Raw genomic sequence first — 14,734 nt, 5'->3', positions numbered from 1 at the left:
TTCACAACATTTAATGAATTCCATTTAGCCATGACAAGCACATATTTCAGACTCCATTTTCTGCATTCTCACCCCTTTAAACTGGGCTTTTAGCCACATCTCTGTTTATTAGCTTCCTTGAAGAGACCATATAATTCATTGATAGTAGCACCAAGTCTAACCCAGCAGGCTCCTGGGGTTATAGTGCTTGTAATTTGCCATGCAAACTAGTCATAGCAATATTAATCCAATTTAGAAAAGCATATTTATTCTATTAAATGGCAGCTAAGCAGACTTCTTGGTGTGTATGTGTTTATGGAGCTTCCCACTGATTAAAAATAATTGTAATTAAATGAATCTTTTCAGCCTATCGAATCCCAAAGATCTGTTCTAGACATTGAAGCATAATAATATGTAATGGAATTGTCTAGGTTCCACCTCAACAGTTGAGGTGGAACTATACTAGAATAGGATGTTCCTGGCTCAGATGGGTTCTTGCGAGGGTGCCAGATTCCTCTTCATGAGATTGCCATATGACCAATTAACAACAACAAATAACCAATGTACTTAATTTGTTGTCTGAAAGCTTGTCCCTTGTAGGACTGGCAGGTGTCCTCTATTTAAAAGATTAAAAGCTTTTCTTTCTTCTTGACTGAACAGGGATATTGGGATATGGACCCTTCATAGAGACAGATATGAACATTTTCATTTGTTCTTTAGGTAGAACATAACTTCATACAGTGGCTGCCAACACTGTATGACATGAATTTTAACTGTCCCTTATTGCTGTTTTCATAATTAAGCAACAGTAGTTCTTTCTCATACACTATACTATAGTAAATTACACACAGACATATACAGATATGGAAATTTACACGAACTGCTAAAATTCTAGGGTGTATCTCTATGAAAGCCTTCTTCAGACAGCTCAGATATGGACTTAGTAAGCCATGAAAGGGAGTTGTCAACAACCCTGCTCCAATTTTGGCCACAGTGTAGCAGAAGAGCTAGGATACTGCTACAACATTTGCTAAAGCACTACCAGTAAATTTTGCTGCTTCCGATGTTAGGTTTTAATGTTACTTTTATATGTGGGGTTTTTCTGGGATTTATGTTAGTATCATGTGGTTTATGTAGGCATTGAATGTTTGCCATTGTTATGTTGGAATCTGCCCTGAATCCCCTTGGGGAGATAGGGCGGAATACAAATAAAGTTTATTAATATTATTATATGACATGGGGCATGCATGTAGCTAAGTGTTTCAAATTGGGACAGTCGATCACCAGGATATTATTCCTTTTGCTATTTATTTCACCTGCAAATGGGATAATATTGCAATGAAATGAAAGCAAGCCAGCTTCAATATCTATCAACTGACAACAAGCCAATCCCACCTCACCTATCCCTATAAAGCTCTGGTTTAATAACAACAACAACAATAACAACTTTATTTTTATACCCCGCCAACCATCTCCCCAAGGGGACTCGGGGCGGCTTACAAGGGACAAGCCCAAAATTACAAGTAAAACACAACCAATAAAACATCAGATAAAATATAAAAACAACAGAGTTATAAACAACATCAGAACAATAAGACTGAGAAAGGCCTATAGCTGAGATACAGACTCACTGAGTACAATACATTCTTACAGGAGCACAAGGAAAGTGCAACAATCAAGTAGACAGGGGTGGAAATACTGTCAGTGTTGAGGTAGAAAATAGGAGGGCCGACATGAAGTGCTGAGCTTAGAGTAGGGACAGGAAAATTAATGGTGGATTGCCTAATCAAAAGCACACCAAAACATCCAGGTTTTTAGTTGTGGAAGCCTGTCTGATCTCCCTAGGGAGGGAGTTCCAGAGCAAGGGGGGCACCATCGAGACTGCCTTTCCCTTGTCCCCACCAACCGTACTTGAGACGGCGGAGGGAGAGAGAGCAGTGCCTCCCCAGAAGATCTCAAGGTACGCAATCGCAGAGATAAGCAAGTCCCAAACTGTTTAGGGCTTTATAGGTGATAACCTGCACCTTGAATTGGGACCCTTAAGGTCCATCCCTTCCATCTGAGCAGCTTGTTCCTGCAAGGAACAGTACTTTGTCGGGGGAACTAGACTCTTTGGGCAATGTCTCAAGAACTAACCCAGCTTATTATAGTCTTCATCTTTCTTGTGTAGACTTCACAGTTATCCTAGCTAACTACTAAGATCTTAAAGTGTCATAAAATGTGGGAGGCAGTGCCATATCATCATATGTGAGGTTGTGCCAGCTGTGTCCATTTTTGTTCACAGAAAAAGGATTAATTACATAGCCCAATAAAAAAATCTTGGCATTTTGATTGTTAAGGTTGTTTTTGGGGTTATTTGGGGTGCCGATTCAGAAAACTGCTTTGGATAGACCACATCAGCTCTAGTTTTTTAGATGCGGTTATCATGGTTTTCTGTGGGCAAGCAGATGGCAACTGATAGATGGCAAATATTCTCAATCTCAAAAACTAGAGTTTATAGGAGATACTGAAACTTTTTGGAACCAGCAGGCCAAATACACCTAGAAACAGGGCTAACATTTGAGGCATCAAAATGTGTGTTAGCCAGTGTTAACTCTAGGAGACAAAATAAATTTAACCCATATTGGAGCTGTATACACTGATAATTTCTGCAGGATGTAATATCAGTGGAATTTATTGGAACCTTCTAAGAGTTCCTCTCAAAAGTGCCTTTAAACTTCCCCCTAGAATTTCATGAGTTAATTTTGGCTTGAGGTTTCTAGAGTAGATCACAGGCACACAAATAAAAATGCTAATAAAATATTGCATCAAAAGATAAACCATAAAACAACATTCAAAGGCAGCATTAAACAGAAGGGTTTTTTTAATCATGAAGAAAAAAGAGCCTTTGCTCGGTGCTATAAAATAATAATATGGGTAGCAGGCAGGTCACACTGTGAAACAAATAAAAATGCCTTCTCCCTGGCTGTCACCTGCCTTGTTCCTGATGGTGGGAGCACTTAAAGTCTCAACACATTATCTTGCTGCACAAGGAAGCTGATGTGGAAACTGGAATGCCTTAAGGGATCTCATCTTCATGATAGAAAGAACATTAATAGGTAAGCACCAGCAGTTCAGACTGGTGCTCAGAAACTGGCCCAAAGCAGAATTCTTTCAGCACCAGAGAAACATTCCTCTGTTCTACATAGTGTTTAGAAAATTAGCATGGAAGGATTTTTCAAATAATCATTGCCATTCAACATCGGTTACCTTAGTATGAATGCATAACTGGACTGACTCCCCACAAGTGCACCTTAACAGCCAGTGACCACAACAAGTAAAGGAGGCCTGTTTAGTCAGGTCACAAGGAACATGATGTTTAATAATCCCAATGACAGCTTGTGAAGCAGGGTCCCTACACAGTTCCTTGTCATAGCTTCATTTGCTAGTGCAAAGGGTCTCCTTGAGTCATTGAACAGACTTTTTTTTTCTCTCAAGATGGTAAGGTAGGCTTGCGGGGGAACGACGGGGACAGGGGACTCATGGCAATAGTGCCACAATTATTAGTTTTGAATACAGGACAGTTATCAATTCATAATGTTTGCCCAAAAATTGAGATCTACTGGAGGAGCCCTCTTCAGTCTCCCATTTGTAAGGAAAATACATTGTGGGAGGACATGGGAAAGGGTCTTTTCTGTGATGGCACTCTGGTTACAGAATTCTCTCCCTTTAGAGGCCCAATTGGTGCCAATGCTAAAAAAAAATTGGTGTCAGGTTAAAACCTTTTTTATTAAAAGTTTTCAGCCAAATTGTTTTTATCTAGGTTGCACATGTTTTATAGCTTTGTTATTCAGGATTGTTTTAACCAGTTTAAAACAGTCTGTTTTTAAATTGAAAACAATTTGATTTATTTTTAATCTTTTACACTTCTGTAGTTATTTATTATTTTAAAATGATGGTATTATACGCCATCCTAAGATCTTTGGATGAAGAGCTATATATATATATATATATATATATATATATATATATATATATATAGGTTTTGAATCAGTTGCTGCAGTACAGGATGCTTGAATTTACTAAGAAAAACCACACCCCACTATCTAATTAGAAACACTCCAGAAATTAATTAACATACCCAGGGCAATCATAATCATTATCAGGAAAGGGAAGAGACAATAAATACCCATTTATCATCTGGTTGAGGTTTGGTATAGTTTCTGCCTCTCAGATCACATGGGGCTGGAGTGTTCCAAAGGACCACTGCCAACACCAATCTGCACTAATGAGTTTAGGATTATACTTGGCAGATATAGGTAGCAACTGCACACCAAGAACCTTAGTCTTAAGTATTCAGGAATTTTGTCAACAACAAAATCTTGAACATGCCTCAGTAGTTAATAGAGTCTGAGCTATGTGTGTATGCATATGCACACCTCCAAATCACCTGCCCACTTATGGCAATGTTATGAATTTCACAGGGTTTTCTAAGGAAAGAAATACTCAACAGTGGTTTTGCCAGTTCCATCCTCTACAGTATTGCTTATAGTACCTGGTATTCATTGGAGTTCTCGCATCCAACTACTAACCAGGGCCAACTCCTGTTTAACTTTTGTGACCCATATCATACAATGTCTTTGTACAAGTATGATTCAGTTAAACTTAGAAAATCTTACATCATTTTTCATAATTAAAATATCTGTTGCAATTATGACAAATGAGGCCTCTTAAGACCTTTTTGCTGTATTAACATATCCTGAGTCCCAGGGCTTGATAAAAGGTAGAACATAAATTAAATAAATTAAAACAAACATGCAGGGCCTGCAATAATAAAATTAGACTAACGACATAAGACCTCCTTGGAAGCATATTTGTCAACATTAGCTTAGTGAAAAAAATCAGTCCAAAGAGAGGAAAATAAGACAGTGATGTATTAGCCCACTAGCTGCCTAAATGCATATGGCATTAGTGAGTAAAAATAAAACCAGCAGGTCTGCAGAATGCTGTAAAATTAGTTACTGCCACAGAAAAATTGTGGTTTCAGCTGCCCTGTTTTTTTTTATTTTGATACTTTTCAATAAAAAAAACTACAGTGAAGGGAAGAGGAAGAACACAGGTATACAAAAAAGATTTTCATTAGCATGGAATTGACATCTGAAAAACTGATGCGTTTTGAAAAGGCTTCTGTTTCTCTCTTCTTTCCTCACATAGGAGACTAAAATGTCTCCTCTCCAACAAACACACCCTTCTTATTGCTTGAACAAAGAGGGTTTGATTATGCATGGAATAAATTGTATTCTCGATTTAATGGCAAGGTAATTTTCTGGAATAAACTCTTGAAAAGCTTGAATGAAAACAATTTAATACAGCACCTGGGACTCCTAAGCAATAACAGAATAATTTTCGGAGGAAAAATGGCAAATTTGTTTTTGCAGTCCTCTAGGAATAACAGGAACGGCCATTGCTTTCAATTACCAAATGGTCTAACCATTTAGGTTGAAATTTTATTCAAGGCAGCAACATATTATACTCAGGAATAGATTCAATTTCCACTGCCATTTAATTATTGAACAGGAAACCTCTACAAGGAAAAGGCTCTGTCCACAGATAATTCTAACACTCATGTTCGCAACAAGAATTCAATTCATGAAGGTAGGAGGGATAACAACGCATTACTTGTAAGTCATCTCTCATTAAAAAATAGTCCAGACTAAAAGAACTACTATATGGCTCTACAGAAAGTTATCTGACTAGGTGTCGTGGATAACTTGGAAAGCAAGTTTGAGAAGATACTGGTAGAAGTCTCAGTGGTTGAGCTAGAGCCTAGCAGCTCCTTCAGTCAGGCTTTGAAGTAGCACCCATGGACGGAACTATTACTTCTCAGCCTACAAAATGAGTGCAAACGAGTTCTGAGCAAGTTGAGGAAAAGTTTCAGCTTTTGTGGATATGCGAAGAGAGAGGTCTCAGCTGCGCAGGTCCTTGAGATTATCTGAGAAATGAACCAGCAACAGGTAACACCCATGATCTTAGGATTTAAGGAGCTCAAGGGTGGCACCTTATCTGCAACATCAGCTCTAGAAGCTACATCCTCAGATTCTTGCTATTCCTGAACTATGAATTTAAGTTTGGACGTTGGTTTACAAATTCTGATTGCTCTGAACTCTCTGGTATTCAGCTTATGACCCTGGAAAGGACATCTTGCTTCTCTTTTGTCCTGTTTGCCTTTATGTTGGACGATCAGCTTAACCTCCAACTTTTGATTAATGTTCTGCTGGCATTTGGGAGTTGAGGCTTCTGTCAGTATGTGTAAGAGTGAGGTGGGCAGAGTTAGATGGAACATAACTCTTCAGCTTTTTATGGATGTAGATGCATACATTCTTCAAGTCACCTGTGGATTTATGGCAACCCCATGGTTTTCACAGATTTTTAGGAAAGAAATACTCAGAGATGGCTTTGCCAATTCTTTCCTCTGAAATATAACTCATTGATGATTTCCAACCCTAGAATTAATCAGCATTGACACTGATTAACCTTCAATATTAATATCTGGTATCTTTGAGGTATTTAGGCTCCCACTATTTATCTTTCATTATCAATGCCAACCTAAATGACTCTTAGGGTGACACTTGCACTGATTATTTGGTAAACCAGAGCGGAAAAGATAGAGTTCTGGGCTGTAGGTCCCATTTGCCAGGACACTGCATGAGGAGTAATTATAGGACTTACCAATCAAAAACATCTGAAGGGTTTTCTAAAGTTTCTGACATATTTGCTGGATTGCTAAACATTTAAAAACATGTTCAGATCATTTCTATCACATACAATAGGCCCTTTCTGTATATTTGTGTATACTGAAAGTGCAGAGTGGGAAATCAGATCATACTATTCTTGCTCCCACCCTTTATACATTTAATAGAAAGTAAAAAAAAGCTTCCATGCACAAAATCCCGATTCACACTGCCTCTGAACATGGATGGTTTGGAGTGCTGCTAGAAGACATTGTTTTCCTTTGAAAGTACAAAACGAAGAATTAAATAGCTAACATTTGTCCTCATCCTTAAGCATACTTAATCAGAATGCCAGGTACTGTATGATATATTTTTGAGGAAGAAACTGGTAAAGCCACACCTGAGTATTCCTTGCTGACAAAAACTGTTTGACTTTCAGGTTGCCATGAAGCGACATGTAACTTGAAGGCACATACAATCTGGGAACACACCTTTCCTCTTGAGTCTGTACCATCCTTTTTTTCACCTAAACAGAACTTGTGTATTTTGTTGGAAGTGATTGCTCATCTTCCTTTAAAAAAATGTGTTATGCTACAAATGAGTCATTCTTGGTTGTGAATTGAACTGTGAAGGCATTATAAACGTTTGCAGTATGGGGGGGGGGGGGAGGTGGAGGGAGGGGACAAGACACTGCTTTCATATGCAATTAAGTCCAAGGGTTTACAGCAGGAAGGAGATGTTTTTTCCCCTGCACTGATTGCTGTTCATTCCAATACTTAATTTCTAAAATGGGAAGTGCCAGGTCTTAATTGCCTTGAAGTTATGCTTTCTGATTATAAGTCTGCTCCTGATATAGAAGTATGGGTATTTGCCAGTGCGTGAGTGTCTGAATATATGTATGTATGTATGCACATATATGCACCACACACACACACACACACACACACACGAAATAGAGAACACTTTTCTTCTCAATGGTACAGTAAATCTGCAGTATATCTACTCAGAACAGCTCTTTTTATTGATATTTGCAAGGGAGCTTTCCCCTTTGAAAATTACCTCTAGCAAAGAAGAATCCTGTCTTTGTCCATTCCTGCTTGAACTGACTGAATCAATCCACCCTGGATTCACATGAGGAATGGAACTCAGATTAGCCTTTAACCTTTTCATTTTCTGAATATTCAAAGTATAGTTATCAACTCACAAAATATACCAAAACGGGATTAACAATATGCACTGAAGAACAAAAAAGTTTCAAATACCAATTTTGAAGGAGAGAAATACACTTTAAAATGTATATCCAGTGCAATTTTATAAGCAAATTTTCATTTATTTCTGAGTGTGGACCATTATTGGGTTAGACTTTTCTCTATTTGAAGTAATCCTCTGTTTGAAGAGTTGTTCAGTTAAGTGCTACCCCTGCTAATGAGACATCATAATGCAATTACATTGCCACCTACACATTTTACTAACTTGACTGAATATTTTACAAGAGACAGAACAGACCCCTCCCCCCCCCCCCAAAAAAAAAAGGAAAACCTTCTTAATTGCACAAACTGTTGTGACAGCCAACTAGAGGGACGGTTTTAAACAAATGTATAGAGAAAAAAAACTAAATACACCCACGTATGATGGTGATGGTGATACATTACCTCCAGTACCAGAAAAAATGCCCGTAAAGCATTTGCTGGGTAAGTCAAACAATAGGAACAAGCCAGTGAAGCTATGTTTATGATTTTCTCATAAGCTTTTGCTTGGGCACTGTGGCATCAGAATGCTGTGGTAGACAGATGTTGGCCCTCACTTGCATATTTATTTGTCTATGACTGCATTTAACCAGTCAACTGACCAATTATGCCAAGAAATACCAAGTTAAATGGCCTTGATATAGAAGCAGAAACCATATATGACGGGAAGTGTCTCTGCCATGTCATCATGCCAGTATCCAGCAGCACCCAGTCATACCAGAAAAACTGGGGAGCCTTTGTAGATTTCCTGTCTGTAAACTGGGTATAAGGGCAACTCTTTTTTGGAAAGATAAAAAAAGATACAAGCTGAAGAACAAAACAATTCTCAGGCCTTCCCAATTAGGCCAAAATAAAGACAGCATGCTTATTGCCAGTGTTCCAGAGCAGCTAGCTTAAAAAGAATGGAAGGGAGTAGTCAGCTGTGTGTCTGAGATATGATTAAATTTGTTTTGCAGGAAAGACTGCCAAGGAAGCAAAAATGATCCTAAGCACTGGTCCCCAGCAACATTCATTATCTCAACTAGCAAGGAGGAGCAGCTTTTCCACACAGATGCTTAGGTTTCTAGACAATCCCATCACCGGCATTCGACAGGCTAGTAATTTAAAACTGAAAATATCTATATCTACCTACAGCAGGCTAAAGCTAAAACTCCTCACCTCAAATTACAGTGATTTGGATCAGACAAGAGAAGCAGGTTTGTATTTTGGTTCCCGTTTTCATCTATAAGCACAAAATTGTCCCAGAAGGGTCAAGGAGGGGACCTCAGCACTTTCTTAGCAATTGCTTGTGTATGTTAAATACACCAAAAGGTGACTGCCTACAGCTACCATATGGGACTGGCAACTCTACATACTGGGAAAGAAAAAACTGGGTTATGAGATTAGTGTGAAAGGCCAGAAGAAATGTAAATAATGTCCAAAGGGGATTGATGTTCAATTCTAGTAACTTCAGTTAAATTCTAGTAACTCTGGATCTGAGATCTCAGTCTGCCATATGGTAGGTATCACACTTTACAAATCAAACAAATTCTAACAAATTCTAACACACTGCAGACTACTTCAACCAGAGAAGTCAGCTATAGCAGAGCACCTGATGAACCAGCCTGGACACAGCATATTATTTGAGAACACAGAAATGCTGGACCACACCAACAACCACCATGTCAGACTACACAGAGAAGCCATTGAAATCCACAAGCATGTGGACAATTTCAACAGAAAGGAAGAGACCATGAAAATGAACAAAATCTGGCTACCAGTATTAAAAACCTCTAAAATTACAACAGCAAAACAGCAGAGAGGAAACAACCAGGCACATCTTAACACCTCTCAACAGGGGATTTTCCCAGGCTCAGCCAGGCCTTCAAATGCTAATGAAGGTGGTCAGTTGAAACATTCACACCTAGCTCCAGCAGGGAAGAGCTCCTTGCCCCACCCCAGCCATTCCATAGATATATAATTAGGATATATTGTCCTAATTCCAACAGACCTCACTACCTCTGAGGATGCATGCCATAGATGCAGGCGAAATGTCAGGAGAAATGCCTCTAGAACATGGCCCTATAGCCCGAAAAAACCCACAAGAATCTAACGCTGGTCTTGGGACACTTTCACACTATACAGGGTTCATCTATCCAAGCCACACAATCTAAGGCTTGCCTGAAGTGAATACCTCAGGATGTCCACAGGGGCACCTACATTGCCTCTCTCCATCCTGTCACAGCAGTGGGATGGGGTCCAGACCATCTAGTCTGTTCAGCCCTGCCAAATATCCACCCTTTGATGCCCTTTTAGTTCAGCCCCAGTGGCGCAGTGGGTTCAACCCTTGTGCTGGCAGGACTGAAGACCGATAGGTTGCAGGTTTGAATCCGGGAAGAGCATGGATGAGCTCCCTCTGTCAGCTCCAGTTCCTCATGTGGGGACATGAGAGAAGCCTCCCCACAAGGATGGTAAAACATCAAAACATCCAGGCATCCCCTGGGCAACGTCCTTGCAGACGGCCATTCTCTCACACCAGAAGCGACTTGCAGTTTCTCAAGTTGCTCCTGACACAAAAACCAAACAAAGCTGTGGCAGCTGGCCATGTAGCCCTGAAATGGGGTGGAAGCACATCTCAGTTAACTATTTTATCTTGTGTTATGGGCTAATGGTCTTGGGACATCATGTGGATTTCTAGTAGCGACTTCTGGCATGATTTGAATGTTTTGGCTAGTGTAAACTGGGCCACTGTGATAGTGCTGAGATTTCAAACTGCCACAGCAATTTCCTACGGAATCCTACAATATCCAGTTTGAGGTGGAATATTTAAGAATTCTCAGCCAGGATTCCCTAGGATGTCATGATGGCAATTAGCACTGAATCATAGAGCTATATCTGTAAACTATGAAAGGTGCCTCTCTCTGTCCCCCCACCCCCACCCCCGTGCAATGAAAAAACTACAGTGGCTGAAAAATTTAAACACGATTCCCTACATATTTATTTAATTAATCCTGACTTTCTCCTGATATAAGGACTCAAAGCAGCTAACAATAAATACAAAACAACAAAACTACATGTCCTAAGACATGGAAATGTAAGTGGAACCGTACTACTATAATTAGGTAGCATTAAAGAGCCCCTAGAAGAAAGCAATCTGACCCAGGATCCTTTCACACTGAACAACTGAAGCACTGTGATTCCACTTTAACTGTAATTGGTCCATACTATGGAACTCTGGGAGTTTTTGGTTGGTGAAGAACTAGAGCTTTCTGGCTGAGAATTCTAAATACCATTCCCTTAGCTGCCAGATCCCAAGATTCCATATTTTGTCAGCAAGGCTGCTAAAGTAAAATATTAATGATATATCATCACATAGTGTGAAAAGGCCTTTGACTGAACATTGATTGATACTGTCCTGGTAAGATTGTGACAGCATGGTCTACATCAGGCATGGACAAACCTTTTTACTCTGGGGCTGCATTGCAGGACTGGTCAGCAGGACCGGGCCAGGCCAGTCTGGGAGGGAGGGAGGGAGGGTGGGCCCAGGAGAGGGTGAGGCTGGGAGCAGGGCAGGCTATGGAGGAAGCAGGGCTGGGGTGGGCCTGGGAGGAGCCATGGTGAGCCCAAGAGGGGGCAGTGGAGGGGTGGAACCAGGTGCGGATCACCCTCATGCTTTCCTTTCAGCATAATGATGCGGCTGCTCACCCCATGCTCGGGTCCCACTTGCCTCTCCCTTCTGCCAGCATCAGGAGGGGGCCTTGCCTCGTCCTGATACTGGAAGAGAGAGAGGCAGGTGAGGAGGGTTTGGAGCTATTTCACCCACTGCTTGCCCTTGTGCTTGGGAGGGGCTTCTACCAGCATCACCTTGTCCTGATGATGGGAGAAGAGAGAGTCAAGTAGCAGGTGAGGCAGCTTTGGAGTCGCTTTTCCTGCTGCTTACCTCTTCGCCCAGGCTGGGCTTCTCCTGGCATCAGGATGGGGTCTCGCTGGGAGAATGGAGTGGTAAGTGGCAGACAAGGTGGCTTTGAAGCCACTTCACCCACCACCTTCCCCATGCCAGGCTTCTCCTGGCATCTGAGAGGGCCACTCACCCTGTCCTTATGTTGGAAGGAGGGCCTGAGGAAGGCACATGGTGACTGAGAGCATTCTAGAGGGCTCCTAGCCACTCACGGCATGACTTCTTCCCTTATCCTTTCGGCATAAGGATGTGGCAGGCCATCACATCCTTATGCCCAGAGGAAGGGAGAAATTTTGGGGGATGGATATAAAGGCCAGGAGGGCCATGACGTGCCCTTGGGCCTTAGTTCATCCATGCCTGGTCTACACAATTTATAGAAACTACATAACATTACAGCCAGAAGTCTGAGAGGGTCCTGTTTTCTGGGACATATCATTCCAATATGATTGATTTGCATTTGCTGTTTTTGAGCCAGATTTAAGATGCTCTTTGTTAGCAGATGAAACAACTTTGCTCAAGGCGATCTTTAATTGCCTCTTTCATTTGCTCAGAACAATTTGCATTTTTAAAAAACAGAAATCCATGCTTTCAGCAAGGATTTGTAATTTTTGTAATTTTTTTACATATTTGTAATATTAATCATGTACAATTCTGATATTAGATTTAGGCACTGGAATTTTAGATTTTTAACTCTGTTTTAATGTACAATTACTGCAACAACAATAAAACAAGTATAACAGTCACGATAACATCAGTAGATTCAGTACTTTGGATAGCTCCTTTAGAAATCTGGCCAAAAAAATTCCATATCTACTATTGGTTTCAACAACATATCCCTTGGTGATCACAGGATTCATACTCCCATTCATAGTGCATCTAGCCTAAGCCAACAAAATGAAGAGAAGAGCTCTCTACCTCGATCTGCGTTGTGTTGTCGTGTGTGTCATCAAACATCAAGTCTGTGAAGCCTCCAGGTTCTGAGGATTCCTGACCCCCGCTGGCTCTATTGGTGTCAACTGACTTGAGGAACTCTGAATGTCGTTTCCACCTGTGGCTATATCTGTAGGAATCCACACGCACATTCTGTTCCACTTGAGGGAAACGCTGAACTATTTCATAAAATGTACCTGTTTGACAAAGATACAAGAAAGATCCATTAAATATTATTAACAGAAGAGACTAGAAATGACCTAGTCATATCCATTCATTTGCTCTCTCTCTCTCACACACACACATATTTCTGATGATACGTATTAAAAATATTTCATTATGATGTTCTCTTGCTTTATGTTCCAAGCAATCACATATGTCCTCTTCCAGGATGCTCCGTCTGATCCTCTTGTCGCAACAGATTTCCACTTCATTGTTATCCCAGTCATAAAGGCAGCAGAAATTGGCTACTGAACTGTTTATGGGAGGGACATTTTCCCAAATGTCCCTCACCAATGACTTTTTAAACACATTAACCTTTTTAGATGTAACTTCTTTTAATTCGTGGCACAAGCTACCTTAGGTCCCATGTTGGGAGAAAACCAGAATATGAATTAAATAATCTAGTTGGATTTTGAACATGGAGTGAAGGAGAACATCACTCTATCCTTTTGGCCTTAAGGTAGTAAAATGTTTTGGATCAAGCCTGCCCGCTTTTAACATATAATTTGGATGTAGGCAAAATCAATCCTGAAAATGAACAAAATCAGTGTGCTTAATCTTTAAAAAAATGTGCCCCCTTTTCTGGGGAAGCAATAAATATTTTGTCTTCTTCACTCCTGATGCAACTATATCCACAAAAGCAGCACATCTGAAAATGGTACATGCAGATGTGAGATAAGGACAGAGGTAAATTTGATGTGTAAGTTAATGCCAACCCAACTGAACATGCAACTATGTTTTCTACCTGCTTTAAACTTATCTGAAAAATGTTTGTGGTTTGGCATGGGAAAAACGGTTTACATATCAAATTTATCATAACATGATTACATCCAAAGTAATGTGGAACGGCACTGTAAAAACAATGATTTTTGCTTTTGTTAACAAGAATCTGGAACAGAAATGTCAGTTTGAGGGAAAGTGGAAGTCACTCTAGATCTCAACTGATCTTGAAAGCTAAGTAGGGTCAAGCCTGGTTAGCATTTGGATGAGGAAATCTTGAAGAAATACCAAGTGCTCTAGGCCAAGGCTTCTTAAATTTTTCCACTCAGGACCCCTTTTGTCCTGCGAAATTTTTATGTAACCTCAGGTATAGAAGATAGAAATACAAATCAAGTCTTTACTGATAACAAATCAGCATTTGCAAGACTTGCTAAACAGGTTGGTTATCCTTTTTATGAAATACAGCTTAAGCATCTTCTATAGAGTCCACTGTAAACCCTGCACAACAAGTTCATTTAAATGTCTAAAACTGCCACTACATGACATTCAGAAAACTTCTACTACTGTCAAAAGTTTTGGGACAATAAAGTTGAACTAAGGGAACCCAATTTGTGATTGAGACCACTTTTGTGTATTCCTTGCCTAAGAAAACCCTATTAAATTTATGAATTCACTATACATTAACAAATGACAGGTGAATGCAACACAAATACAAGTTCTCTCACTAATAACTTATTCTTTTAATTCAAATTTAAATTATAAGTATGGTTTGTGGGAACGAGAGAGGGGGCCTTCTCAGTGGTGGCCTCCCGCCTCTGGAATGCCCTTCCAAGGGAAATAAGACAGCCCCCCCCCCCTTTAGTAAGTGCTTGAAGACCTGGTGGTTTCAACAAACCTTTGAGAATGACCAGTTCTAGCCCAGCCCCAAACATTGTTGAATATGGCCTTGCACTTCTTACCTATTATCCTGGTCATCCCTCTAACAGGCC

At 40.2% G+C, this 14,734-nt stretch overlaps 1 protein-coding gene across 1 annotated transcript in view; it reads right to left on the bottom strand.

Moving 5' to 3' along the window:
* The window catches only part of PLXDC2 (plexin domain containing 2), a 245,476-nt gene that overhangs the window by 121,451 nt on the left and 109,291 nt on the right, over positions 1–14,734 (bottom strand). The window contains exon 2 of the mRNA XM_060782367.2: positions 12,789–13,000. Within this exon, the coding sequence (XP_060638350.2) occupies positions 12,789–13,000 (212 nt within the window). The remainder of the gene's footprint in view (positions 1–12,788; positions 13,001–14,734) is intronic.

Source organism: Anolis sagrei, chromosome 6 (assembly GCF_037176765.1).
Source record: "Anolis sagrei isolate rAnoSag1 chromosome 6, rAnoSag1.mat, whole genome shotgun sequence".
NCBI lineage: Eukaryota > Metazoa > Chordata > Lepidosauria > Squamata > Dactyloidae > Anolis > Anolis sagrei.
This window is presented reverse-complemented; position numbering and strand designations above follow the sequence as displayed.